The sequence below is a fragment of the Anas acuta genome, chromosome 1, assembly GCF_963932015.1.
Source record: "Anas acuta chromosome 1, bAnaAcu1.1, whole genome shotgun sequence".
Lineage (NCBI taxonomy): Eukaryota > Metazoa > Chordata > Aves > Anseriformes > Anatidae > Anas > Anas acuta.
Window position 1 is genome coordinate 71,149,116 of NC_088979.1, and position 25,931 is coordinate 71,175,046.

General features: G+C 39.0%; 1 protein-coding gene and 1 non-coding gene across 3 annotated transcripts in view; both read right to left on the reverse strand.

Moving 5' to 3' along the window:
- Positions 1-25,931, reverse strand: part of DHRSX (dehydrogenase/reductase X-linked) — a 212,019-nt gene that overhangs the window by 111,938 nt on the left and 74,150 nt on the right. Inside the window, exons 2-4 of one of the 2 annotated variants that reach the window (XM_068682180.1) lie at positions 21,358-21,465; positions 7,202-7,270; positions 7,014-7,034 (exon numbers count right to left, since the gene is read on the reverse strand). In XM_068682180.1, the coding sequence (XP_068538281.1) occupies positions 7,014-7,034; positions 7,202-7,270; positions 21,358-21,373 (106 nt within the window). In that variant the 5' untranslated portion in view covers positions 21,374-21,465. The remainder of the gene's footprint in view (positions 1-7,013; positions 7,035-7,201; positions 7,271-21,357; positions 21,466-25,931) is intronic. The other variant, XM_068682179.1, reaches the window with a different exon arrangement.
- TRNAK-CUU (transfer RNA lysine (anticodon CUU)) lies at positions 16,565-16,637 on the reverse strand. Its single transcript has one exon. It is a non-coding gene; the product is annotated as a tRNA-Lys (tRNA).

Sequence of the window (25,931 nt, forward strand, 5' to 3'; positions counted from 1 at the left end):
GTCAGCTGTAGCAGGTTGCCCAGGGCCATGTCCAGGTGGCTTTTGAAGATCTTCAAGGTTGGAGACTCTACCACGTCTCTGGGCAACCCGTGCCAGCATCCAGTAGCCCATAGAGTACAAAAATAAAATAAAATAAAATAAAATAAAATAAAATAAAATAAAATAAAATTAAAATAAAATAAAATAAAATAAAATAAAATAAAATAAAATAAAATAAAATAAAATAAAATAAAATAAAATAAAATAAAATAAAATAAAATAAAAAAGTTTTCTTATGTTTAAACGGGATTTCTTGAATGTCAGTTTGTGACAATTGCCTCATGTCCTGCCACTGGGCGCCACTGAGAAGAAAAGCCCAGCTCCCTCCTCATCAGTTCCCCCACATGCTATTTAGACACAAAGAGAAGCCCCCCTGAGCTTTATCTCCTCCAGGCTGATGTTTCCCAGCTCTCTCAGCTTCTCCTCGTAGGAAGGGTGCTCCAGGCCCGCAGTCAGTCATGACCATCCACTGGATATTCTCCTTGCACAGAGCTTGTAACTCGTTTATGAAATCAGACATCTGTTCAAAGCTGTTCTTCTTTGCTGCTGAAAAACAGCTCCCAAAACACAAGTTATGCATGGGCACACTAGCGTTACTCCTTCAGAGGTGTGAAGGTCCCAGGGAAGAAGCCTGGGGCTCATTCTGGAGCCTTGCAGGGCACCTGCAGTGATGCCTGTGCTTCCTACGCCTGAGTGCTCCTTATTTTGGGGGGTTTCTTTTCAAGTCAGAGTCCCTGTGCCTTTCAAGACGAAGCTGACTGCACTCACTGCTGCTCACAAGGCCAAAAAGCAGCCAGGAGGATGACACCAGTCTGAGGGAATGTCTCACTTCACAGGAAGAATTTGGAGCCGACAGTGTAACACCAGCACTGCCTGCGCACCCAGGTAGACTACGGCCTGCTGTAGTTTGATTACATTCATACACTACATTTGTAGTTTGTTTACATTCAGCTCACACTTGGAAGGTTATATGTACAGCCCGTAAGTGCTTCAAATATAGGCTCTGATTTTCCAGTGTTTACCTCAAGTTGCAAGTTCTCTGCTCTCCTGACAGCTGGATCCCTAGTGCAGAAGCTGATGGCATTTGCACAGAAAATACTCTACTTGTTATAAGCAAATTAACTTCTGACGTCCTACATAGAGCCCATGGAAGATAGGATTATATAAAGTAGATCTTGGAAAAAGATATATGAAAGCATTCCAGTGAGAAAACAAATTGCCTTTTCTTGGCTTTATCTTTCAGCATTCTCTGGCAGTTTTCTTGAGGACTGACAAGGTCTGGAAATAGCTCACAGAACCTGACTGCAAATACCTCTTGTGCCTGAAAAAATAATGGCACACTATGGCAGGTGTCAAACCCAGGAGCACCTCTATCAGGCCGCTGCTTGACGTCATGACTCTAGAGGTACATAAAAGAGGATCAAAATCCTGTAGAAGGGGGGAAATGGGAGTACTTTCAGGCCTTGCAGAGGCAATTTATCTTTAAAATTCCTTTTCTCTGATTTGCCTTTCAGTAAGGCAGCATAATCAGCAAAATTCTAACCTCAGAGCTCCAGTCCCATTAGTCACACAAAGCTTAGGTGATTTATAGTCAGAAAATCATTTCAAAACATCTGAAAGGATTTTGTTATTCTGCCTACAGCTACACCTGTGCAGTTCTTTGTCTCTAAGTTTCAATTAGAATTAATTTAAATAAGAGAAAATCATGTTTCCTAGTGGCTGAGCCTGTTAATGAAATATGTTTCGCATTTCCAATGGAAATGGGAATTTAGCAATGTAACAGGCAGAGCTTGTGCCTGCATTATGAATACATTTTATAATTGAAAGACTTTATCTTAATCTCATTAATAAGATCTTTACCTTGATTTTATTTTATTTTTACCGTATTTGTATTGCTCTTAATATCTGGATTGCCACCCTATTAACATGACAACTCATTTTATAAGGTGCCTGAAGAATCACAAAAAATGGGAGATTCTCTATTGCTCCAAATATCAGTAAGCACCCAGAGGAAAATTTTAACACGTTATGTTAAAAGTCAATAGGAGAAAAAAAAAGAAAGGAGCAAGCAGACAATGAATTTAACCATGCTTTTGCACTGAAGTATAATCTAAAACAAAGAGAAATGCATGGCAATGTATTTGTAAACTATTTACCTAGATGGTTTTACTGCAGGCCTCTGGAGACACCTTTTGCAGAGCAAAAAGTTTACTTACTTGACTGCATAGGGGACATACGTGGAAAGAGCACAAAGAAACTGTTAGCCTCTATATTAGTTTACTGCACTCTAGCAAGGGGTCTTCTGTTCCTCATGCACATTAAAGACCCAGTCCTCACAGACTTGGGCTAAGCTTAACACATACAATATTCTTCAAGATTTAAGTATTTTCATATGTTTTGAATATACTTGATATAACTAACCCTAGACTAGCCTATGGGAAGAAAAAAAAAAAATCTTAGGCAAGGTACTTCACGTGACAAAACAGAAGTGCTCCACAGTCCCTTGCAGGGTCCTGCAAAGTAACATACCATCAGACAGAGGCTTCTTTACTCTTTCATATTGCCAACTTCTGTCTTTCAAGAAGTGTTCATGAGCCTGGAGTTCAGTAGTACAATTGTAACAAGGGCAGGCCTTGACCTGCCAATGCTAAGTAGTGGCAGTAACACAACAGCAGGAAAAAAGAAACCATGTAGATGAAAACTGTACTGAAATTGATAGAAATAACATTAAAACATTCCTACAAGTCTTTCAGCATCAGCAGTGGTAGGATATGCCAAAAAGGATATGCCAAAGTAGGAACGTGGTGGAAGGGACAGAGCATCCTTGTCAGATGAACTCACAAACTCAGCACATCACCCTTTTACTAACTACTATACCATGGAAAACAAATGTGACATGAGCAAGCATAAATCACACATGTTTATGCACACTTACAGATCGATAATACATCTCAACAACAGATATTTTCTACTTTTTTTCACCAACTGGATGATCACTTCCATAAGGACGCCCTTTGCCATGTCTAAGAAACAATCCTGGGTGACATTTTTACACATTTTAATAAAACGATTTTTCCTAAACTGGCTTACACAACCCTGGCCCATGCCACCATAAGCTCTTGGGCAAAAACATATCTAAAATCTTGGAAATTGGGAACACTGGGCACTTGGCTTCCTCTCTCCTGAAGGGAAAGCCAACAACAAACAGATATAAGTAAGAAAAATGTGGAGTGTACTGTTAAAATTGGTATATGACATATAAATAAGCCCCAGTGGAGTAAACACCCGTGAGTTATGCTTGGTACCTATTGGCTAGATTATCCCTTCCTCTTTTGGGCAAACTCTTCGATCTCAGATCTCTGATAACAAGGAAAATCTCCTTGCTCAATAAAAGGTTATATAACAAAAGGGAGCAAGAGACCTTGTCTTCTCCTTGCTGAGCAATACGTAGTGCAAACATCTCCAGAGAAAGCTTTGGGGAAAGGCCAGGCTTGTTGAATGCATGTAAACTGCAGTGTTTTTAAGGAGATATCATTCCTCCTACTGCTTGGCCCACGCTGCCTTAATGTGGCTCAGACTGTAAATGACACAATTTGGTTGCCACCATGCTAACCTCTACATTCCTCTGGCTCTGAGTGAGAAAGTCTCCTCTTCCTTTCTCACCTAGCTTCAAATGGAAGCCTCATGAATGCTGTGGATTTAGTGCTTAGCTTTATAATTGTGGTTTTATTTGAATTGCCGCAAAAAAATGTTGGGTGAGATTAAACACAGGCTTCTCCTTTTGAAGAGGTCTGTGCTTAATATGACTTTTACACCCCATATTCTCACTAATTTTTATTTTTTCCTTCTTTGAGTCTAGTTGCAACTCCTGCTCCTACACTGCAGTTGTGAGTATTTCCTTGGTACTGTGCTAAGTTATATTTATGCATAAACTTTTGCTAATTGCTGAACCTATGCTGGAATGAATAAAGCTTTCATTCATGTTTATATATTAGTTTCCAACATTTGTATGTTTGTAATCATCAGGCTAAAAACAGCTTTCATTTGCAGAGATGTAAACTGAGGGTAACTGAGTCAGGAGACACACTCTACTAGGTACATGGAAAGATTTTTTTTCTAGTATCACTGACAGATGAGTTTATCACAGAAATGTCCAAATTCCGTAACTCCATGTAATTTGTTCAGGGCTGGTAACTGTGGTTATGGCTACATTCACAAGTAGTTTGGATAAACAAAAATGAATCTCTAGTGCTCATTTTGGGCTGGAGACCTGATATACACGTTTCTCTAGATTGCTGAAACTCTAATTTCAGAAAATGTTTAAGTTTGCGCTGATGGTCTTTTACTGCTGCAGCTCATCTCCCGCCCAGGTTAGTTTGTTCCAAGGAGAATCCAGGTCACATCCTGCAGTGCCCTTCCAGATGAGGACCAGAGCTCAGCAAGCAGGAAACATTTGTACATTGTCTGAAAAGCGCTATCCTGATCTGAACTAATGCACTAATATAGACACGCCCTATGCATACAATCAAAACTTACACAATTAGAATATCTGTGGCAATTCCTAGCCATCAACAATTTTCCCAGCCATATAATTACTACTATTAACAGTACGCATTCCCAATTTAATAAATGGAAGCAAGATAAATGCCCACATCGCTTTGGCTTCCCCAAAGCTTTACGATTCATAACATAGCAATCTGTTGCCCTTGGCCTTTTGGAAACAGCATCCATGTGATAATTGATAATAATGATAATGCAGCACTTCTGGTCTGTTCTGGATATCTGATGGCTTCAACTGCTTTGTCTTAGAGGAGGCAGTTGAGAAAACCCTTGAGTCAACAGAATTAGGGAAAGAGGACCCAAGGAGGCTTCTGGTATAGCACCATGGGACAGGGTGGATGGTAGGAAGAGGTGATGTGACACATTGCTTAGATTTTCTGTTTCCCTTTAGCATTGCCACCTTGTAGAGGAACTGCCACAACTGCCTCCTTCTCCAGGGCTTTTCCATTTTTGTTGCACTGGCTCTAGTTTCAATACCTCCAGTATGGGAAACCAGGCTTCCTGCTTCTCTCTATTCAAAAATGTTACCAGCCCCCTCTTCATGTCTTGCCTTGTTGCTGCTGCAAAAAAGCATAACCTCTGTGCATAGCCGTGTTATTATCCACCGTCCTCTTCTGAAGCTGTTAACACATTACTGCTCATTGGCTACCTCATAGGAACCATTTACGTACATCCTTTGAATCTCACTTGTCCCTGAAGTGAGTGCAAATTATGTCAAGTAAAACTACTTACCTTTAGATAGCAGACAGAGCCCCAGGCAGACAGTGGGCCAAGAAGTAGAAGGATGGCATCGCCTTGAAAACACTGTAATTACACACATTCAACAAGCCTGACCTTTTCCCAGAGCTGTCTCTGGTGACGTTTGTGCAGCATGTTGTTCGGGGAGGCAATAAGGAGAGGACAAGGTCTCTTGCCCTGTTTTACTATATAACCCATGTGCTGTATACTGAAAGTGCTCAAAAAAAAGAAACGGTCAAGGTAACTGATCATGTTTTAATGCAGTGACTAAACAGAAGTTAAACTGTTGCCTTTGAAAAGGTGGTGTGTTTTCACTCTAGTCATGCACAATACCTGCACACATATTTCAACGATGTGCAAATTCATTGAACAGCAAGAACACAGGACTGCTCCTAGACTTGAAACCTTTGACTCCTTCCCGGACTTGAGTCCTTTGTATGGTGTAATGCACTTACAAATATAAATATCACCCAATCAGAGACACATTCTGCAAAGGTTATACTCTTCTAGTTTGTTTTTAGGCTAAATCTATCAGGTCCTGAAACTATTTAAGCCTCAGTCATTATAATTATGGTGAGGAACAACTTCAGTCAACATTATATGCAATTTATTTTTCCTCCAACTGTCAGCTATATCTTGACAAAGTTTCTAACTGAAGTTTAAAGCTTGCTTTGTTCAGAACAATCAGGTAAGCCTATGATGCTGGAAAGGTCTGCTGTCACAGATATGTGAGAAAGCAAGGTAGAACCTGGTTTATTTGATTTCATGTGGGTCATGTGATGTAATTAATTCCAAATGTTTTTGGTTTCTGTAGAGAAACTTCCAGCAAAAGATTTAAATGATGTAATAATTACCTTTTTCCTCTCATGAGCCCTCTGACTATGCCTTAATTTATGATGCTTTTAACTAGCGTACATGTATCCTGAGGCTATGATGGGTGCACATTTATTTAAGTCAAAAGATAAATCTTAATGAAAGAGTTTTTTTGCACAATAATTAACTTATTTTGATCATCATAACAGTAATTATTAGAGACACAAAAACAGAATCAGATCTCAGAAGAAGCCATGAAGATTCTAAATAGGGTGGAGTACCAACACTGCCCTATTATTTTGCCAAAAATGATACATCAAAGTGGCAGCAGTGAATCATCACACACTACTAGGAACTACACCCAAGGAATCCAAGAGATGAAAATGTTAGATGCACTAACCTCCATCATAAATCGTAAGTTATAATCACACAGCAGATATTTGTAATATGCCTTTTCTCAGATATGAACCTCTGCTCTCCTTATGCCTCTCTCAATACGATCTCTCATCAGATTAAAATACAACAAACCCGAAAGAACCACAAAAGCACAAGATTTTTGGCTTTATATGAAAGGTCCATCTATTAAATATATATATATATATTGATGGATTAAAAGTCTTAGCTATGCATCAAATAGTACATCTGGGCAGCCCAGTTCTTTTAGGAACATCTTCAAAAAATCACCCTTTTTATGGGATCATACACACCATGAGAGGAAAGGCCAGCAGTGAAAAAGAGTGCGCCCACTCTTAACCTGCTGTCATCATGTCCTTAGTAAAAATAACTACTGTTCTGATTTTCTGCACAGTCATTAAACCATTGTGCACATGCAACACGACCGCACACACAGACGGTATATTTACAGCCAGCTCTTTTGCAGTGACCTACAATGAGGAAGTCAAGCACATTTTAACAAAAATATCTTAATCCTGTGTCAGATTGAAAATTTAATTTCTCAAAACTAGAAAACTTTAATGATACACAAGGTGACTTCATATAAGAGAAGCTTCAGAAACAATACAGGAATAAAGAAAAGGATGTAGTATTTTACCTTTTCCAGTCAAAGTTTCTTCTTTTATTTTCCTCACCGCTTCTTGGCCCTCACTCTCGATGTTTCCAGCTGTCACAATACAGAAACATAAAATTGGTGATGCAAACAACTTAAGGACAGTGAATATATGCCTGCTATCATTACAGGTTAACCACAGTGCAAAACCAGTTATGAGTTTTAAGTGAAAATGTGTGATTCATTGTTGTTAGAGCAGCAGAGGTCTTTAAAGAGCTCTGTACAAATGCCCTGCTGTTCACATGAGTTCTGTTTGTTCATCTCATTTATTCATGCAAGCTATGACCACCTGCTGGCTGGAACAGCTGAATGTAGATGTAAATCTGTGAGCCACGTGAATTATATCACATCCAGTCTCTAAAAAAGCTTTACTGTAGGTAAGAGTGGACCACCCTCTGCTCTTTCCACAATGAAGAACTTCACAGCTGGAGAAAAGGCCCTGCTAACCTGTTCTGAATGCTCAGGAAAAGTTTTACCAGTACTAATGGAATATATGATTAAGCATCAGATAAATGCCTTTTGTGCCATTCAGCTGATGTGGACAGTTAATAGTTATTTGACATTTGTTTGGCAATTTTGCTGTGTGTCTGTATTTGAGCAGTTAAAAAAATGATAATAAAAAAAAATGATTTGCAACACTGATATCTGAAGGTAATATATATTTTTGTCTTGATGATAGGCAAGAAGACTTGACATTTACATAAATGTAGCCAAAATAAAGACATTTGACATTTCAGATACTGAAGAGAAAATAATTCTCATAGAAAACCTAGGGTCATACTGCCCTATAACTGTTCTTTATAAAGTACATTAACTCTGGAATTATACTGCTCAGACTGACCAAGAAAGGATAAGAATTAGAAACCAAACAAACAAGCAAACTAACAAAAACAACAAAGCAGACATTTGTGTTTTTTGTTTGTTTGTTTGTTTGTTTGTTTTGCTTAAAGCCATCCAAGTCTTTAAAGAACAGAAATGTTCAGCTTGATGCTAATTTCCAGATACAGATGCACTGTCAACAAAAAACCCTCCAGTGAAACTGCCACATCCAGGGAAATCTGGGCACAAGGGTGATAGGCAAAGGATCGTTTTTCCTCACTGTTTCACCCAAAGTGATTTAGTAGAGTAAGATTTCAAGCTCAGTGTGTTGTAACACCAGATAAGAGTGTTGTTTTGGGAAACAAAAATAGTTTGGTGCCAACTCTGTGAAGGTCTGATGTGATTCCTCTTTCATTCAGCACTCCTCATGCAGAGAACAAACTTATTAAGCCTCCAGTGTCTTTACCTCTCAGTATGATCAGTTGATTTTTTCTTTTAAGAGAGCTTGTGTTCACAACAGATTTTAATTTGTGTTATTTTGCTGTTATATAAATGGTAATTCATTAAAGCTCAGTGCCCTCCAAATGAGCTCATGTTATTCATATTTGCATGTTTTTCATTCTAGACCACTGCGATAAAATAATTATTTTGCTAAGCAGTCACTTCAAATGTCTGTTTCCAGCCCAATTCAACAGAGAGTTTGAAAACTAGATTCTGTAGCTTAAGTACTGTAAAATTGAAACAACCTCAGTGAAAGCTGCTACTGCAATAGAGGCTTTTGAAATACTTCTTTCAAAGAAAATCCTGTAAGAAAAAATTAGGAGACTGAACGAATTATCAAAATCCTAACAAAAAGTTCAAAGACAAGTATCACAAAGATACCATAGGACTGTGAGAGTGATCTACACCTCTGATTTTGCTTAAGGGGATCAGCATCCCCTTGCTGAGGATGAGTGGAAGAAGAAAGGGACAGGTTGCACTGCTTCTCTTCAAGTATATCCTTGTGGGATCCTCGAAGCAAAGTAAACGGTAGGCATGAAAAAGAGCAGCCTCCTTTTAAGTTCTACATTAATTATTTTAAGTTCAAAAAATACTTTTTAAGTCAACAAGCTACCACAATTGCCTTTAGGTTGGTAAAAATCAAAAAAAATCTGTGTATCTTTTTGATGTAAATGATTCACTAAAGGGCACAACTTCCAACCACACTAAACAGGAGTAGAGTGCTTTAAACTAAGCTGGGTGGTGTTTTATTAAATGAAGGTCAAATTCTTACCAACATCAGGTATTTTAGATTCTCAGTACTGTATTTGTAACAACTGTGTAGAAAAACTTTGTGATATACAGGAGAATCATCTTTGCTTGACTTTTTGCAGATGATTCACCATATTTTTTGTATGCTCAGTGTGCCATTTTTATCCAAGCCAGAATGCATCCATTTTAAGCTCAATAGCATCTGTAGCATAAGTTCTGCCTACCCTTCAAGGATTCAAGTGGTGAGGAGGATGAGAAGGTGAAGATAGATCATGGTTTTATGCAGTGAGGGAATCTGAACAAAAGCTTTAAGAAGAAGGGATTCAATGTCTTGAGAGCTTAGATTGTGGAAGTACCTAAAACTGTAATAATTATGCTTTTCTTGCAAATTTAAAGTGTCTATTGGGAGCTCAAAATGCATACAGCTGTCTCAAGAATTGTTTATGCAAGATGTCCAGTGCCCTGTCTGATGCTTTCCTTCTCTGTCCCCATAGAATAGTCAATAATTCAGGTGAGACTGATTCAATAATAACACTGACTACAACCAACTCTGAAAGCAAAACTAATAAAATAAAAATAAATTCCAGTCTGAATGGACGCATCTGTATAAAAAGAGATATCATATTTAAAAAAAAAAAAAAAAAGATATATTAATAGCATTAAAAATTCTCGTTCTTAGCAAAATACCACTCATATTGAAGAAAAAAAAAAAAAAAAGATAAATTCAAATACAACTTTTAGTCCAAAAAATGACTCTCCTCTTCAACATTTTTCTACACAAATGTCACAAGTCAAAGCGCATTGAACTAAAGACACCACAGAAGTACACAGAAAAAATCTTATCACCAGTAGGAGGCTTTGAATCTTACCCTAAAGGTCAGACTCTGTCATCTTAATCAGTTTAAGTAGATTCTAACTCTGGAAGTTGTTTCAGGGATTTCAATAGAACTGTCACAGAGTATTGCTCAGCCTGAATAAGGATGGCAAAAATACAGCCCCCAGAAGCCTGGCATGGATGAATGAATTTGTACATTACAGAAACACTTACACTGTTGCTAGTTAAGGGGTACTAATATATTTACGTGCTCTTTATAAAATATTCTTAATTCCTTAGAAGGTGAAAATCTCTCCAAAATAATAATTGCTAATCACCAATAACTCATAACTAATGTACAAAATTGATTCTGACAAAAAGCAAGGCTTTTTGCATATTTTTTTTAATAGAAATGGGAATTTACCATCTTGACCTTTGAAGGGATTGCACTGCAAGGCATTAGAAAGACATTTAGAATAATCTGTGAACAACAATATAGACTGTGAAGCTTAAGATTGCCTGGAAAGAATAAAAGCACAAATTTTATAAGCCAGAATTAGCAAAGGGAGAATTTCATGACTTTCAACAAATGAACACAAAGCCAAAGCACAAATAAAAAGCTCCTGAAATGGACACTGAGCAAATCCAAAATACCCAGGACATGGCAGATCAGAGAAACATCCAACCCCTCCAGCCTGGAGGCTGAGGGCCACCCTTTGCCACAGCGTGGCTCTCAATTGGCAGCAACCCCCTTTTCTTATTTAGCCATAATTATATAGCAGTTAATCTCTAAAACTAAATAGCTTTTCAGGGTTAGCAGCCTGCCCTGTGGCCCTCCCCACTGCCCCACTTTGGCTATGGTATTTTGGAAAGGGGAGGGGAGCCAATGCTCAGCTCTCAGGTAGGAGGGTAGCAGGAAAGTTGACTTGCAGATGTGGTACGTATAATGCAAAGATATTCACCAATCACTTCAAGTAATCCAAGTTTAGAAGTGGTGTCTACAAACTCTAATGAATATGCACATTGCCAGGAGAAGCTTGGTAGTATGGTAATAAACTTGGTATACCATACGATTAAGAAGTTACACACACTGATGGTTAGGTGTCTTTGTGCAACAGAACACACAAGAGGTTCCAAATGTGAATTTGAATTAAGGAGTCTCCTCAGAGTAGCATAATCCTAATATGCTACTATAATATGACTGAAGGGAACTGATCCAAGTGGAGCACAGGCCAGAAGACTGGGCTTGCAAGAGCACCCAAAGTTGCCAGAAAAAAAAAAAAAATCATACCAGCTAGTGGTATAGATTATGATTTTGTGAGTGTGCATCGCGTTGCATAACAGTGCTTCAGAGAGACAAATGACTGCCCCCCAGAAGCTCTAACAATGAGAAATCTGTAAAGTCTTGTATGAAAAAATGTCTTGCTTAGGAAAAAAGAATATAGGTCTCTCACCCATGAAATTTCCAAGTCATTAATTTGTTGTTCAGCAAAGCCAGGTATAAGGATATGTCCTGGTACAAAAAGGCATTGAGAAAGTGACACACAGCTTCCTTATGTCTAGACGTACCACATGGCCTTTGTCATCCAGTTCATTGTATTGCACTCACGATTTAATACATGCCTTTTTGACATGAAAGGCAAAAATATCACTGGGAGCTTGCTTTTGAGAAAAGAAGCAAAACTGAGTAAGGAGGAGCAGGTCAGTTTTCAAACAGAAAACAAATCATCATTCTTGCCCTAAGTTTCAGCAACCCCAACTGTTCCAAGAGAAGATGTGAGAATGCCCCTGCAAAGATACAACCAGAAAAGTGCTGTTTCCAACAACAACCTGTAGCAGATGCTGAAAAAAGTGTCAGTGTCAGCATTAAAACTAGAGTGAAGTTTTCTGATACACCATTCCAGAAGCAAGTAGTTTAAGAGGTTTCCTGAATCAGAGGTTACTCCTAGCCTCTCTGTGAACCTACCCTCCACTTCTTCATCTCATCACATTTTCAATTCATTCAAGCACTTGGCCTCCAAAGAGTTCTGGGACAACAAAGTCTGCGATTTAATGACACAGTTAATTGGATTAGAAAGGTCATACTTCAGTTGTTCCTCTTTTTAAATTGTTGGATGTTCGCTACTTTGTGTATAATAGAGAGAAAATAACCACTTCTTATTCACTTTCTCTGTAACACTCATAATTATATAAGCCTTTATGATATCACACATCAGTCATCTGTTTGCAAGCGGAAGAACCTTTGTTTATTAGCCCCACCTTGCACAAAGCTATCCCATATTCCTCATCATCCTTCTCTGCTTTTTTCCAGTTCTACCAGGCTCCTTTTGAGTATTTACAACAAGCTCAAACAATAATTTCTACAAAGGAAGAGGACACTTCACATCTTGTTTTTGTTTTCTTTCCTGCTAAGTAATAAGATTTTATTTGCCTTTTTGACAGGCATTAAATATTGAAGATGTTTTACAGAGAACTTTCAACAGTAAATCACAAATTATTTTCTTATTATTGTTATTTTTGGAGTGGTAGTAGTTAATTTGGATCCTATTCTTGTAAATATACAGCTGTAGTTCGCTTTCCTCATATGCAGTATTTGGATTTACTGAGTCTCAGTATTTACCCATGCTGTCATCACCCAGTCATTTAACATTATGAGATTCTTCATTGTTCTTCATGGTAGTTAGGATTTCACAAGCTCAGAGCATGGCTGAGGCAGGAAGGCACCTCTGGATACCCTCCAGTCCCATCCTCTGCTCAGAGCAGGGTCAGCTACAGCAGGTTGCTGTGTCCCCTGTTTGACCACCCTCAAGGGAAAAAAAAAATAAATGTATTTTCTTATGCTTAGATTGAATTTTCTGTACTTCATTTTGTCTGCATTGCATCTTGTCCTGGTCCTGTCACTGGGCTCTGATGGGAAGTGCAGCCTGTCACTGGGCTCTGATGGGTTTCATCTTCTCTACTACCCCTGTCAGCTATTTATACACACATTTAAGGTTCCCCTAAGCCTTTCCCTCTCCAGGCTGAACAGTCCCAGCTTTCTCAGCCTCTCCTGGTGTGTCAGATGTTCAAATCCCTTAATAATGAGTAAACACATTTGCACAAAATGTATTATCTCACTGTTTAGCCTTTTTCTGTACTTTTTATCAATATACTGAACACACATCTACAAGATCAGCAGTCCCTTTGCTTCATCCCAAAGTTGAATCATTCCTAGATGTTGTTTATTTGGCTTCTAATCAGTTACTAATCTACAGGTGATCTATCTCATCAACTTTAAAATCTTTTGGCATAAGCCTTGACAAAAGATTTTGAAAATCAAAATTAAATGAATTCAAATGGCTGTTTAAATTACCATGATAAGAAAAACTGCAGTGACTCTTTCAAAGTTTATCATCACATATTTAATTTTGTGTCTATTGTAATGCCTGTGATTTTTTCCATATTCACTGGACTATCCACAATGTTCTTTCTAAAAATGCCTACCAAGAACATTTGCTCACCTTACGCTTCTACTACATTAAGGATGTGTTAAGGTTCAATGCAAAAGATAGTAGTCCCAAAATACTTTTATTCTATCAAGAAACTTTGTTTTTAATCACAGTGGCTTATTTCTTTTCTGATGGGTGGTATTTTATTTCTACACAGTTCATAATAATCACCATACTATTCATAAACACTGTATCTTTTTAGCTGCATACTTTCTAGTTTTACAATTAAAAAACAAAAACAACCAACCAAACAACAACAACAAAAAAAAAAAAAAAGCACCCTATATTTTACTAAGTGTTATAGGAAATCTAGAACTAACAAATTCCAGTTCTTTCTTTTACTTCCTCAGCATAGTTAATTTTTGAGGACTGATCAGAACTTGAAGTCTAATTTATTATAAAAATTCACATGCAGTAAGATATGACACAGTCTTCAAATGGGCATTTCGGCTTGGCTAATTTGCTTTAAGATTATTTTGAAATGTATGAACGCAAACTGAAATAACCTGAAGTCATGCATTTTAAAAACAAAGTTCCAATAGTATAAAATAAACCAAGATTAAGAGCGATGCAGCTCCAGCACTGAAGGTTAGTAGATAAAATACTGAAGCAGACACGAGAAGTATTTCGGTTTGCTCAGAGTGCTGGGACTGTTTGAAAACCCCTTGACTGGGAGTTACTAACTCTGTGTAGTTTTCTTTTATACAGACACCAGAACTGTTATATCTAGGTTCTCAGTCTGTTTTACAAACTGACCTTGGTTTTAATTGCTCCAAACTCTAACATAAAATATACTGCACAACTGCTGTTTGATAGTGTGGTGAGATGCTCCTAATATGCTCCTTTCCTCAGGTATGGCATGTGACAACAGGACAAAAGAGTGCTCATGCAACTTGCTTCCAGTACCAACTTACACTGATAAATCTGTGATTTATCATGCGGTAGTCCTTAAAGATATCAATGTACTGTTCACAAGCAATTCACAGCTGTGTTGACCCACTCAGTCGCTCAAGAACAGTCTAGACAACGTCCTCAGGGATATCGACAGACTGTTCACCCAACAGTAGACAAACAGCAAACAGTGCAGCTGTTCATGGAGCAACAGCCTTATGGAAACACACCTGAGACACTCGTATTATCAGGTCAGTCAGACAACTGAAAGCCACAGCCCTGTAAAAGCAGCTCCCCAACTCAAGCTCAGGGTAGCTCCTGATGGCTGGCCTGGGGTGCTGCCTGGTGAAGGAGACATCCAGCATTGTAACAGAGAACATGCGAGGGCGACAGCTTCCCTGACTGCTGCTTATCAGCCCTAAGACTAATCTTTTATAGTATTGGTATATTATACTATATTATGTGTGTACACACCTTGAGTACTGTGTTCAGTTTTGGGCCCCTTGCTACAAGAAGGACATGGAAGTGCTCGAGCAAGTCCAGAGAAGGGTGACCAAGCTGGTGAGGGGTCTGGAGAACAAGTCCTATGAGGAGAGGCTGAGGGAGCCGGGGTTTGTTCAGCCTGGAAAAGAGAAGGCTCAGGGACGACCTTATTGCTCTCTACAGGTACCTTAAAGGAGGCTGTAGAGAGGTGGGGATTAGTCTGTTCTCCCACATGCCTGGTGACAGGACTAGGGGAAATGGGATAAAGTTGCACCAGGGATGTTTTAGGCTGGATGTTAGGAAGAACTTCTTTACCGAAAGGGTTGTGAGGCATTGGAATGGGCTGCCCAGGGAAGTGGTGGAGTCACCATCCCTGGAGGTCTTTAAAAGACGTTTAGGTGTAGAGCTTAGGGATATAGTTTAGTGGAGGACTGTTAGTGTTAGGTCAGAGGTTGGACTCGATGATCTTGAGGTCTCTTCCAACCTAGAAATTCTGTGATTCTGTGATATGTATGTACATATATATACACGTGTATAATAGCTGAAATATATGGTATATTTCAGCTTTGGTGAGGCTGCACCTCAAGTATTGTGTTCAGCTTTGGGCCCCTCAGTACAAGAAGGACATCGAGGCCCTGGAACGTGTCCAGAGCAGGGCTATGAAGCTGGTGAAGGGCCTGGAACACAAGTCCTGTGAGGAGCGGCTGAGGGAGCTGGGGTTGTTTAGTCTGGGGAAAAGAAGGCTCAGGGGAGACCTCATTGCTCTCTGCAACTGCCTGAAAGGAAGGTGTGGGGGGCTGGGGGTTGGCCTCTTCTCACAGATAGGACAGTGATAGGACTAGAGGGAATGGCCTCAAGTTGCACCAGCAGAGGTTTAGGTTGGAAATTAGGAGTGTGTATTGGGTCTGGCTGGAATGTTAACTTTCCCGGCAGCAGCCCATACAGTGCCATACTCTGTACTCGTAGCTGGAACAGCAGTGTTATCACACCAGTGTTGTGTCTACTGCTGAGCAGCAGTGGCACAGCATTGGGCCTTTCTCTAACCCTCCTAGGGGATGGGCAAAAAGTGAGGAGAGAAACATCACTAGGGCAGCTGACCTAAACCGATCAAAGGGATATTCCATACCATGTGATGTCACACTCAGCAATAAAAGGTGGAAACAGGAAGAAGAGGGGAGGGGTGGGCTCTCGTTTGGAAGACGTTGGTCCTCCTCTCGAACACCGGCTGCGTGCGTTGAGGCCTTGCTTCAAGGACGTGGTCAATCATTGCTCATTTGTGGGAAGTAGAGTTATTTCTTTCCTCTGCACTTCCATATAGCTTTCATTTATTTTGTTTGTTTGTTTTCCTCCCTTCTTTTTATTTTCCTTTTTTCCCCTCCCTTTCCCCTTTCCCTTTTTATTTCCCCTTAGTTAAATTGTTAGTTCATGGTAGTCTTTATTTAATTATTATAATTATTTCCCTTCAATTAAATTATCCTTATCTCAACCCGTGAGTTGTTCTTTGCTTTACTTCTCCCCCTCCTCATCTAAAGGAGGGGGAGTGAGAGAGCGGTTGTGGGGTTTAGCCGCCCAGTACGGTAAAACCACCACAGTCCTTTTTGGCGCCCAACGTGGGGCTCGAACCCACGACCCTGAGATTAAGAGTCTCATGCTCTACCGACTGAGCTAGCCAGACCCAATACAGAGTGATTTCTTCTCAGAAAGGCATTGGAATGGGTTGCCCAGGGAAGTGATGGAGTCACCATCCCTGGGGTTGTTTAAGGTAAGGTTGGACGTGGTGCTTAGGGACATGGTTTAGTGGGTGACATTGGTGGTAGGGTGATGATCAGATGTTCGTGGAGGTCTTTTCCAACCTTAATGATTCTATTGTGCCTTGCCTTCATAGCAAGTGGCTTTTCCCTTTACCTTGCTTACGCTTACTTACTTAAACTGCCCAGGCTTAATTGCACAGGTAATCAGTGTGTGTAGTTACAATAAAATCCAACAAACTTGGTCAATCCTCTGTTGCCATTTTATCATATCCAGAGAATACCATTGTCCCATGATAGGTATTTTCAAGATATTATGCAAATATTAATCAACCAGGTTTCCCAAGACATATACTTAGGATTTCTGAACTCTCAGCTGCGGTCAGTCCTCTGGGCTATGCATGGGACATATAAGATACTGGAGCGGTATTAACATTAAAAATATTCAAGCATCTGTCTACAGTAAGAAAAAACTATTAAAGTATCCCATATAAAATTTAAGTAATTGAAATTAAATCAAACTGTCTTTGATAATGAATAATTTTACCATCTTGATAGGGTTTAATTATCCTTCTAAAGTTACTTTGTAGTATTATATCATATGAGAATTGTCTGATATGTAGTGCAGAGAGTCCAGCCTGAAAACTGGAAACTAATGTGAATGAAAGAGATGACAGAAATATCTTCTTCTTGGTCTCTCGTAGGGCTTACAGAGGTCACAAAGAAGTGCTGAGTCTCGCTATGAATTACATTTATTTATGCCAAAATTTCATTGCTTAGATAAATCACTTGAATATATACATATATTTATATATATAATGAGACTGTTTCCTTTAGAATGTGAGATTGTCTAAGAAAATTGTGACACTGATGTACTCAAACACTGAAGACTGATTACACTGCCCTGAACCTGGTGTTTTATAACAAGCAGCACATATATAACATTGTCAAGATGGAAATCTTTTGATCTTCATTCACCATTTACAGACAAAAATATCAAAATTCTATACTAGACATTGCCACACTTCCCCTCCCCCCCCTTTTTTTTTATTAATTTTTGGAGGTGGGAGGGAACAAACCAAAACTCTCCTTTTTAAAGTCAGTATTTTTAACATGCACTCACCCCCGTGATGAAGGATGGAAAGGATACAAAGAGTTTATACTTCTAATCAATATAAATTCAGACTCACAAAACTGTGGCCGATACTGTGAATCAGAACTGAACCAAGATGGTCATCATAACAATGACTGGGACACCTTGATTTTTGATGTCCTTATTGTTAAGAGCATATGTATTTGGAATCCCAAACAAAACACCATCTTCGGTATTAGCTCCTGACAAACAGACAACAAAAATGACTTGTCATTTGCCTCATCTGAAGAAGAAAATGCAAGCTTATTTATTAGGTAACAAATTGGGTAACAGGGAGCACGAACTCCCAGCTTGGTTGACTCCAAAAGCCCACCACTGGCAGTAGATTTCCTTGCCGGGGTCCCAGCTTTTCCTGCAGTAAAAGCCCTGTTCACTGTCAGCAATGCTATCGCAGTGTTGCAAAAAGCCACAATGAAACCTAAAAACTAACCTGTAGAAAATTCCTTTCATCATTTCAGCATTCACACTGACCTTTTTCCCATCAAGAGACTGAGGGCAGAGCTAGTAGCATCTGTAGAGAGAGACCATTGGTGGGAGAAAGGAGTCTTGTGCAGCCGTGCTGGGACTGGAAAGTAAGAAGCTGTAAAAGCACTGTGTTACTGCTTGCTGAAAATGCTTTAAGGGAAACCATTGCCTTTTTACATGGTGACTATTCATATTCCGCAAGGTAAAGTACTTAACACTTATTTTTTCACTTGTTCCACTTGTAGATGGGATTTAAAAGTATGTTATTTCAAACATTGACTCCTCTAAAACATGAAATGGAGTCAAAATCACATCCATCACAAGTGGTGAATCATCTTCACATTGGACATTCAGATTTGACTCATTTGCCCGCTGCAGGGACATCATTCTTTATTGCTAAACATTCCCATTACTTAGTCCCTGCAATGGGAGAAAAGTCTTCAGTGAATGAGCAAAATTGAGCTAAACGTGAGTCTGATCCCCCTTCCAAGCCTAAATTCACCTATCAATCACACTTTTTTCACATATGTTCATGGCTACATGCAAACATACAGTGAAAACATTCCTACAATAGAAAACTTGAGCACACTTGCTGTCTTTATTGAGGTTTAATGCTTTGCCTGTGTGTCCTGAAGCTGAATGTGCTGATGTACCAAGAGGTATTTTAAGCATACTCTGGACACTTGGGGTCTACAGTTAACAAGAATGGAAGTTCATTGTATTTAATGTGCTTTTGAGACTGTCTTAATCTTGTAGCTGGAACAAACCCTGTGACTATTCATTCTACTGACAGGGCTTCCTTGCTCTGAAGAATTTCACAGGCAAAGGAGATGTCTCTGACTCACCAGACTCAGTGTTTAGGTCAGAGTTTGGCTGAAATAATTAAATCAGTTGAAATTCTTACTCATCGAATGCTTCCTATAATTAATTTCATTAATTTACATTTCTAGAGATTCATAATGCAAATATTAAGGTTGGTACAAATTAAGAGCGAATGGAAATGTGTGCGTCTGCAAGCACCAGAAGAAACATCAGAGCAAAGAGTTAAAAGAATGTCCTTTTTTGATAATAAAGGACACGTTTCAAGGACACCGCTCCTGTGTTGTATATGTCTAGACTTGCCAGCAGATGACCATGCACTCTGACGCCAGGAAGACAACAACAGTGTTGTGGCATATCACCTCTACCATTACTTTTCCTGCTAGCCCAGACATAGTCTGTATACCCCAAACAAAGAAGGACAGACTAAGAGCTGATGAATCCTGAAGGGCATAAAAGATCTGTCCATAAACTACCTTGTCATTTCCGATCAAGGACCACAAAGCCAGGATAAACGCTCGGTAGCTGACATGCCTAGTCCCACGCTGCACACAAGTGATGCTCACCAGACCACTGCGCACACACGTGTTGGGGCTTGTAGGAGTATGGGTGTGAGTAAATGAAATCTATACAAAGGTGATTATGAGTGGGCAAAATCAGTTTATTTAACGATTCTGTAAATAAATATACCCTTCATTTTCCCTAAGATCTCGCTTTGAATTTTGTTATATGAAAACTACTAAACATTAAACATTAAATGATGTAAAGTAAGTCCTCGAAGGAGTAGCAATGTTCTATGCTTCCATGACACTATGCAAAGAAAAGAAAACTGGCCTTCTTGTTTTCCAACAGAGTCCATTTCTCCATTCCACCTTTAACATGAAAAGATACTTCTTTAGTGAAATATTAATGCTGACATTAGCTACATCTATCATCTAGCTACGTATAGCAGCATCTGTTTGCATTTTGCAGATGCTTGGTTTTGACACATCTATTAAAACATGTATGAGTAAGTGGTATTCTGCATTACACCTGTACATTTCCAGGGCAAGTCCATTAGTGTTACTAACTCCACAGCACTGAGAATAATACATGGCTACCATGTGCTTGTTTGTGTATTTTTTTCAAAAGATGTGTACACAAAACCTTAGACAGATCCTGTTCTGTATAAAAGCTAAATAAAAAGTCATCACTAGCTCACTAGTGTGTTACAAAATACTGACCTTCAGTGACTTTGCAGTGTAAAAGTTAAAGAAGAAATGTAGAAATCTAGTTAAGGAAAGAATAATGGAGCAAAATACAGTGTGTCAAGAATATCATTATTCATGGCTACACACTGATTTAGTAGACATTTATTTATTTCATTTATTTATTTATATATGTGTTCTGTAAATTATTATATAAATATGTAGTAGATATATTTAGCAGGAGCACAGAAAACTTCAGAAAATGGGAACAAAATCTCACTAAATCTGTAGCATAGAGAAGAAATTGTGTGCTCAGGACATTTTTGGAGTTCCAACAGGGTTTAAACTATCCTAACTTTAGATATCTAAATGACTTCTCAATCATAGCCACTTTATAAGCTCCTTATAATCAATGGAGAGAAACAGGAACATCCTATCTCAGACTGACAAGAAGGAACCTCTCAAGCTACTTCTTTCCCTGCCTGGAGTACAAGGGTCACGTACAGTGACAAGCTGAGGAGTAGATGTGAAATTTTTACATGTTTGAAGTTACGAAGGTTTCCTCTTCTCTATCATACAAAGGAACAGAAATATCTCCCACTACATGCTGGAATGTTCCTTCCAGGCTTTCATCAGTTTTCCTCTTAATGAAAATGTGTACCCTAAAGTTCAAGTTCATACTCAGTTAAGGAAATCAGTCCCAAGATAATAAAATATCTTTGTAATGCACATATTCTAAAGTCTTTTTCATGACATAATTGATGGCTTTTAACATAAGGTAGCTTAAGTCTTCCAGGTTTTGCACAAAAATAAATAAATAATCCACTTCTCTATAAAGTTTTGCAAAGCAAAACAGAAAGCAAATCTTTATTTGCGCTAAAAGCTAGAAAAACTCCTCCCCTCATGAGCTTTCCCCTTACATATTTACAATTGTACTGGAAAGAAAATCTTCCTTAAAAGAAAAAAAATCTATATTCTGAAACACAAATAAATATATTAATATTAGGAAAATAATGACTGTACCTATTATAACGTGCATGCCAAGTCTTGCCAAATGCTTCGCAGTTTGGTAACCAATTCCTTTAGCACCTCCAGTCACTATAGCAACCTTTCCATTTTGTGTAGGGAAAGCTATAGGAAGAAAAAGAAATAATGTAAGGTTAGTTCACAGTAGTAACTTGATTAAGAATTTAAGATGCATTTGGAAGAGGCACACACTTAACAGACCACTCTACCCAGGCCAGTAAACAATGTTGAAAGCAAGCTCTGTGTGGGAATAGAAGGTACGGAATATTTGGTGTCATCTGCTGCACTATAATCTTCTAGTACTAGCAGCTCACGAAAGACTGAAGTTGATGATGCAAAAGATAAACATCCAATTCAGACCTGAAAGTTACTCATTTCTATTTGCATGCGTTTTTTTATCCTATAATAATCTACCCTTCAAGATTTTTACCTTAACTTTGTTATGGAGCAGCATGACAGCTGTTACAAGTCAGCTTGGGGATTGTTTATTTCCTGCACACTGGGAAAAAATTCAATTGGCAGCATAAAATCCTGCAAGCTTCTTGAATGACAAAGGACAGTCCTACATTCACTTCACCAGGAGTGTGGGGGACACAGTAAGAAGTTCAGCCAAAGAAGGCATGTCCAAGCAAGGGTAGAAGCCAGTCTACCTAATTTAATTGCATAATTGAGTACTCCGCTTGTTGAAAATTGCAGGCTCCTGGCCCCCAAAGAAATGAGGAGCCAATTTTTGCATTAAAAAACAAATCTGCTTTTCCCATACACCACAGGCCCTCACCACCAAAGCCAACATTTCTGCTGCCCGTGGATGGCTGCACAAAGGCTGCACCTTCACAAGTGCTTTTGAACCCAGGATAAGACGTGGCCAGCTGGGTAGGGCACGTGCTCCAAATTCATGAGATGAAGATTAACCCCTCTGCCAAGGGTGGGCAAAGCCTATAACCCCTGCCTCCCACTGAGCCTCCAAATGAGCCAACAGGCAGTGGAACTCCGCAGCCCGTACCGATGCTGAAAATGAGTTGCTTTTGCCCTCATTGTGGAGGGGATGATGCGAAAACTTCACTCAGAGACGTCCTTGTAGGGATGCCTGGGAAGGAGAGCCCTCGAGCCATCTAGGTTGGAAAACACCTTCAAGATGGTGGAGCCCAACCACCAACCTGCCCTACTGGGTCCCATCACTACACCATGTTCCTCAGTGCCACAAAGGCAAGTGGATGCATGGGTGCAGATTGCACAACTCAGCCTGGTAGGAAACGTTCGTGCTCTACCGTGAGCGCTCCAGCCAAATGAGAGCAAAGGTTGTCACGCAGGTGGTTTAATTTAACTGTTTGGGGTTGGCATAAATTAGGTCAAATATCAAATATGATTTTTGATGAGTTGGCAAATCTTTCATGTGAATCCCGTGTGGTCTTTGGGATACCAAGGTGAGTTTCTGTTTGCTTTTTAAAACAAGCTGCTTGATATTTGTACAGGGGAAACGGCGCTGAATGTTTCCTTTTGCCACAGTGCAGTGTCTGTAGGCAATGTTATAAGTAACAAATGTTAAAACGATGCTGACTTTCATCTATCAAAGGACTTTCTGTTTTGATTTCTAGGTTTTTAGGGGATTGCTTTGTTGTATAACACAGTCTCATATTTCGTATAGTTATGAAACACAGAGCTAGCGCTGATACAAGGTTCTTTCTTCATAGCAACTCCCAGATTTCACTTTTTCTTAAATACACAGTTCTTTCCAGTACAATTCAACATGAATTTCTGTTCTGTTCAGGTAACTACTTGATTCTTCCCATCCATGTAGAGTGGGAATTATTTGCAATTATTTTAAAGTTAATTCCTCTTACAGTGATATTATTGCATTTATGTTTCCTAATAAATATAATTTGTGCTAAAAAAGCCTTGGCCAAGAGCTTTCAAATGTTTCCAATTAGTTACATAAGCAGCCCTGCAATTTCCACCAAAAATATTTATCACAATAAACTCTACATAAAATGCCTACACTTTTTTTCAATAGCTAGGCTTAGAAATTAAAGTTAGACCTGTTATTAAATAATTGTTAAATTTTCCACTGGGTAGTCTTTTCCAATTATATTGATCTTAGCTTTTTTTAGAGAATGTTTTGAGAATGTTTTGCTAGTCTGTCTTCAGTCAGTGAAGAGTTAAAAAAAAAAAAAGTTATTGCATTTTTTAAAAATGCAGAAGGAAATAAATAAAGAGGAAGAATTTATTGTTTTTTTTTTTGTTTGTTTTTTGTTTTTTTTTTTTTGTTTGTTTGTTTGTTTTCCACTGTAATCCAAGTTTTTGAAAGGCTTCATACATGACTGGATACATTTGAAATTTGGCAAGGATGTAACTTCCAGTCTTTTTAGCCACTGACTGAAAATCAGTGCCTGAATAATTTGAGTACCTAAAAAGGGAGAGGAATATGCGTGTATTGTTCAACATGGTTGCCATTTTAGACAACAAGAAAACATGAACACATTCCCTTGAACAGACAGAGGTGAAAGTGGACAGGTCTCTTACCCAGCAACAGGGAAATAGGCAGCAGGTAACCCTGAAACCAATGGCAAGGACAGAAACTACAAGGAAAAGAGCAAGAATGGCTCCAGAACTGATGGGATTTTGAGAAGGAAAACGGCATGTATTGGAGCAAAGAGGCACCTCTTAATGCATGTAGCAGAGATTCAAATTCAGGGTTCTCCCAAAAAAGTTTCTTCCCCAAAAAGTAACTCTAGCACTTCACTGAGAAGTGAAATATGACCTTCCCACACCAATACTAATGTTTCTTATATCCTGGTTCAGGTCTCTTAGCTCAGAAAGTTCAAGTCACTTTAAAAGCACCTCTTACAAAGCAAACACTCCTTAGACCAACTGAGTCCACACCAAAAGACCCGTTCTACGGCGCTCCCTGAAGGGTTGAATAGGCTTACATTCAGACAAGGAACATTAGCATTGCTTTCATGTTAGAGCAGGAAAGGCCACTGTGGGCATGACAGCAACATGTACAAATTCTGCATGTGTGTATGTGCTTATAAAGAGAATGCCAACTAGAAGGCAAAAAATGTGAGCTAAATACGTCCACTAAGTATTCTCTTACATTTTAATCAATCAAATCATAAACTATAGTGAAAATTGACCTATGACAGCTGGTAAACCAAGCTACACAACCATAACATTTGCTTCCTTCCCCATAACTCCATTCCTGCTTATCACACTGTTTCACCTATTTGGGTATAAAATCCAAAGCAAAAAGGACAATGAAGTCATTTCCATTTTTGTTTGTTTCAGTATAAATGAAAAAAATAAACACTCCAGCAACAAGAAAAGGTATTTCCTCAAAAGAAATTGCTTTTATTTAGGCGTGAGTACCTTCTCCTCTTCTTCCAGCTCCCCATGCTTCCTCTTGCTTCTTCCCCTTTCACCACCTTGTCAACCTGAGATTTGTATTTTATACATTGCATACACATGCTATCATTCAGTTTCAGTTACTGCACCATTATACCTATCTAGTGAATAAGGAGCTTTATTTCAGAGCAAAATTAATTGATTTAGAAGAAAATGAGAGAAAGAAAAGGAGAAAAAGAAGTCAGGAATAGGGAAGAGGTGGTAACATGAAGGAGAAGTCAGAAAAGCAATGTGATAGCAGGTATTGCTATGACAAAGTGGGGTTTAGCAGAGGAAAGTGAAATAAAATGTTTGCTCCTATCCTATCCATGAGGGCTGCAAAGAAAATGGCAGCGGTTGGTCCCAATGGCCACTCAAATCAGGTACGTTACCAGCTTTCAAGGCAGATCAAAACAGACGGACAGGCTTTATTGCAGAAATGAATTCAGTGAGATCCTATATCACAGAACACCTGGGGAAGGAGAAATGAGGGCTACAGACATAAATATAAATGGCCAGTATCTGCTTTATTTACAGTAGGTACAATATACAACTTCCAGAGAACATGGTTTTGAATAGACAGAACACTACAGTGTCTCAGTATATTGGTTGACTGAATCCAAAATGGGAAACACATTGAAAACTGAAACACATCTTCCAGAAAAGCAAACAAAAACAAACAAAACTCACCAACACCACCAACAAAAGAAAACAACAACCCTTCCTAATTCTCAAGTTTATTTTTTTTATTAATCTTAAACTCATTAATCTGTGGAAAGGGTGTACTGTTTCCAGCAAGACAGATACCTTAATGTACAAAAGACCTCTGTGAAGACAATTTGCTGATTTGCTGCTGGTTTTTACAACTCAGAGAGTCAAGGCCAAACCCAGGCTGTGCACATAAGTCAACCACAGCTGCAATACAAGCCCATCTCCCATCAGTGTGCTCTTTCTACTGGAAGTCAACCATCGCATACGGGGTTGTGAAACAACTTTTCATTGTGAAAACACCTTTTCCACAACAAAACATAACAGAAACCTTCCCTGGGCACAGCCTGGTTTCCCAGCAGATGCTGTTTTATGTTGCATGCCAGATTGGCCAGAGGTTGGTGAGACCCTGAGGGCAGGAGGCAGTCTGGACCCCCTGGCTTTGCACTGCAGGGAGATGCTCTCTGGCACTTCTTGCACCT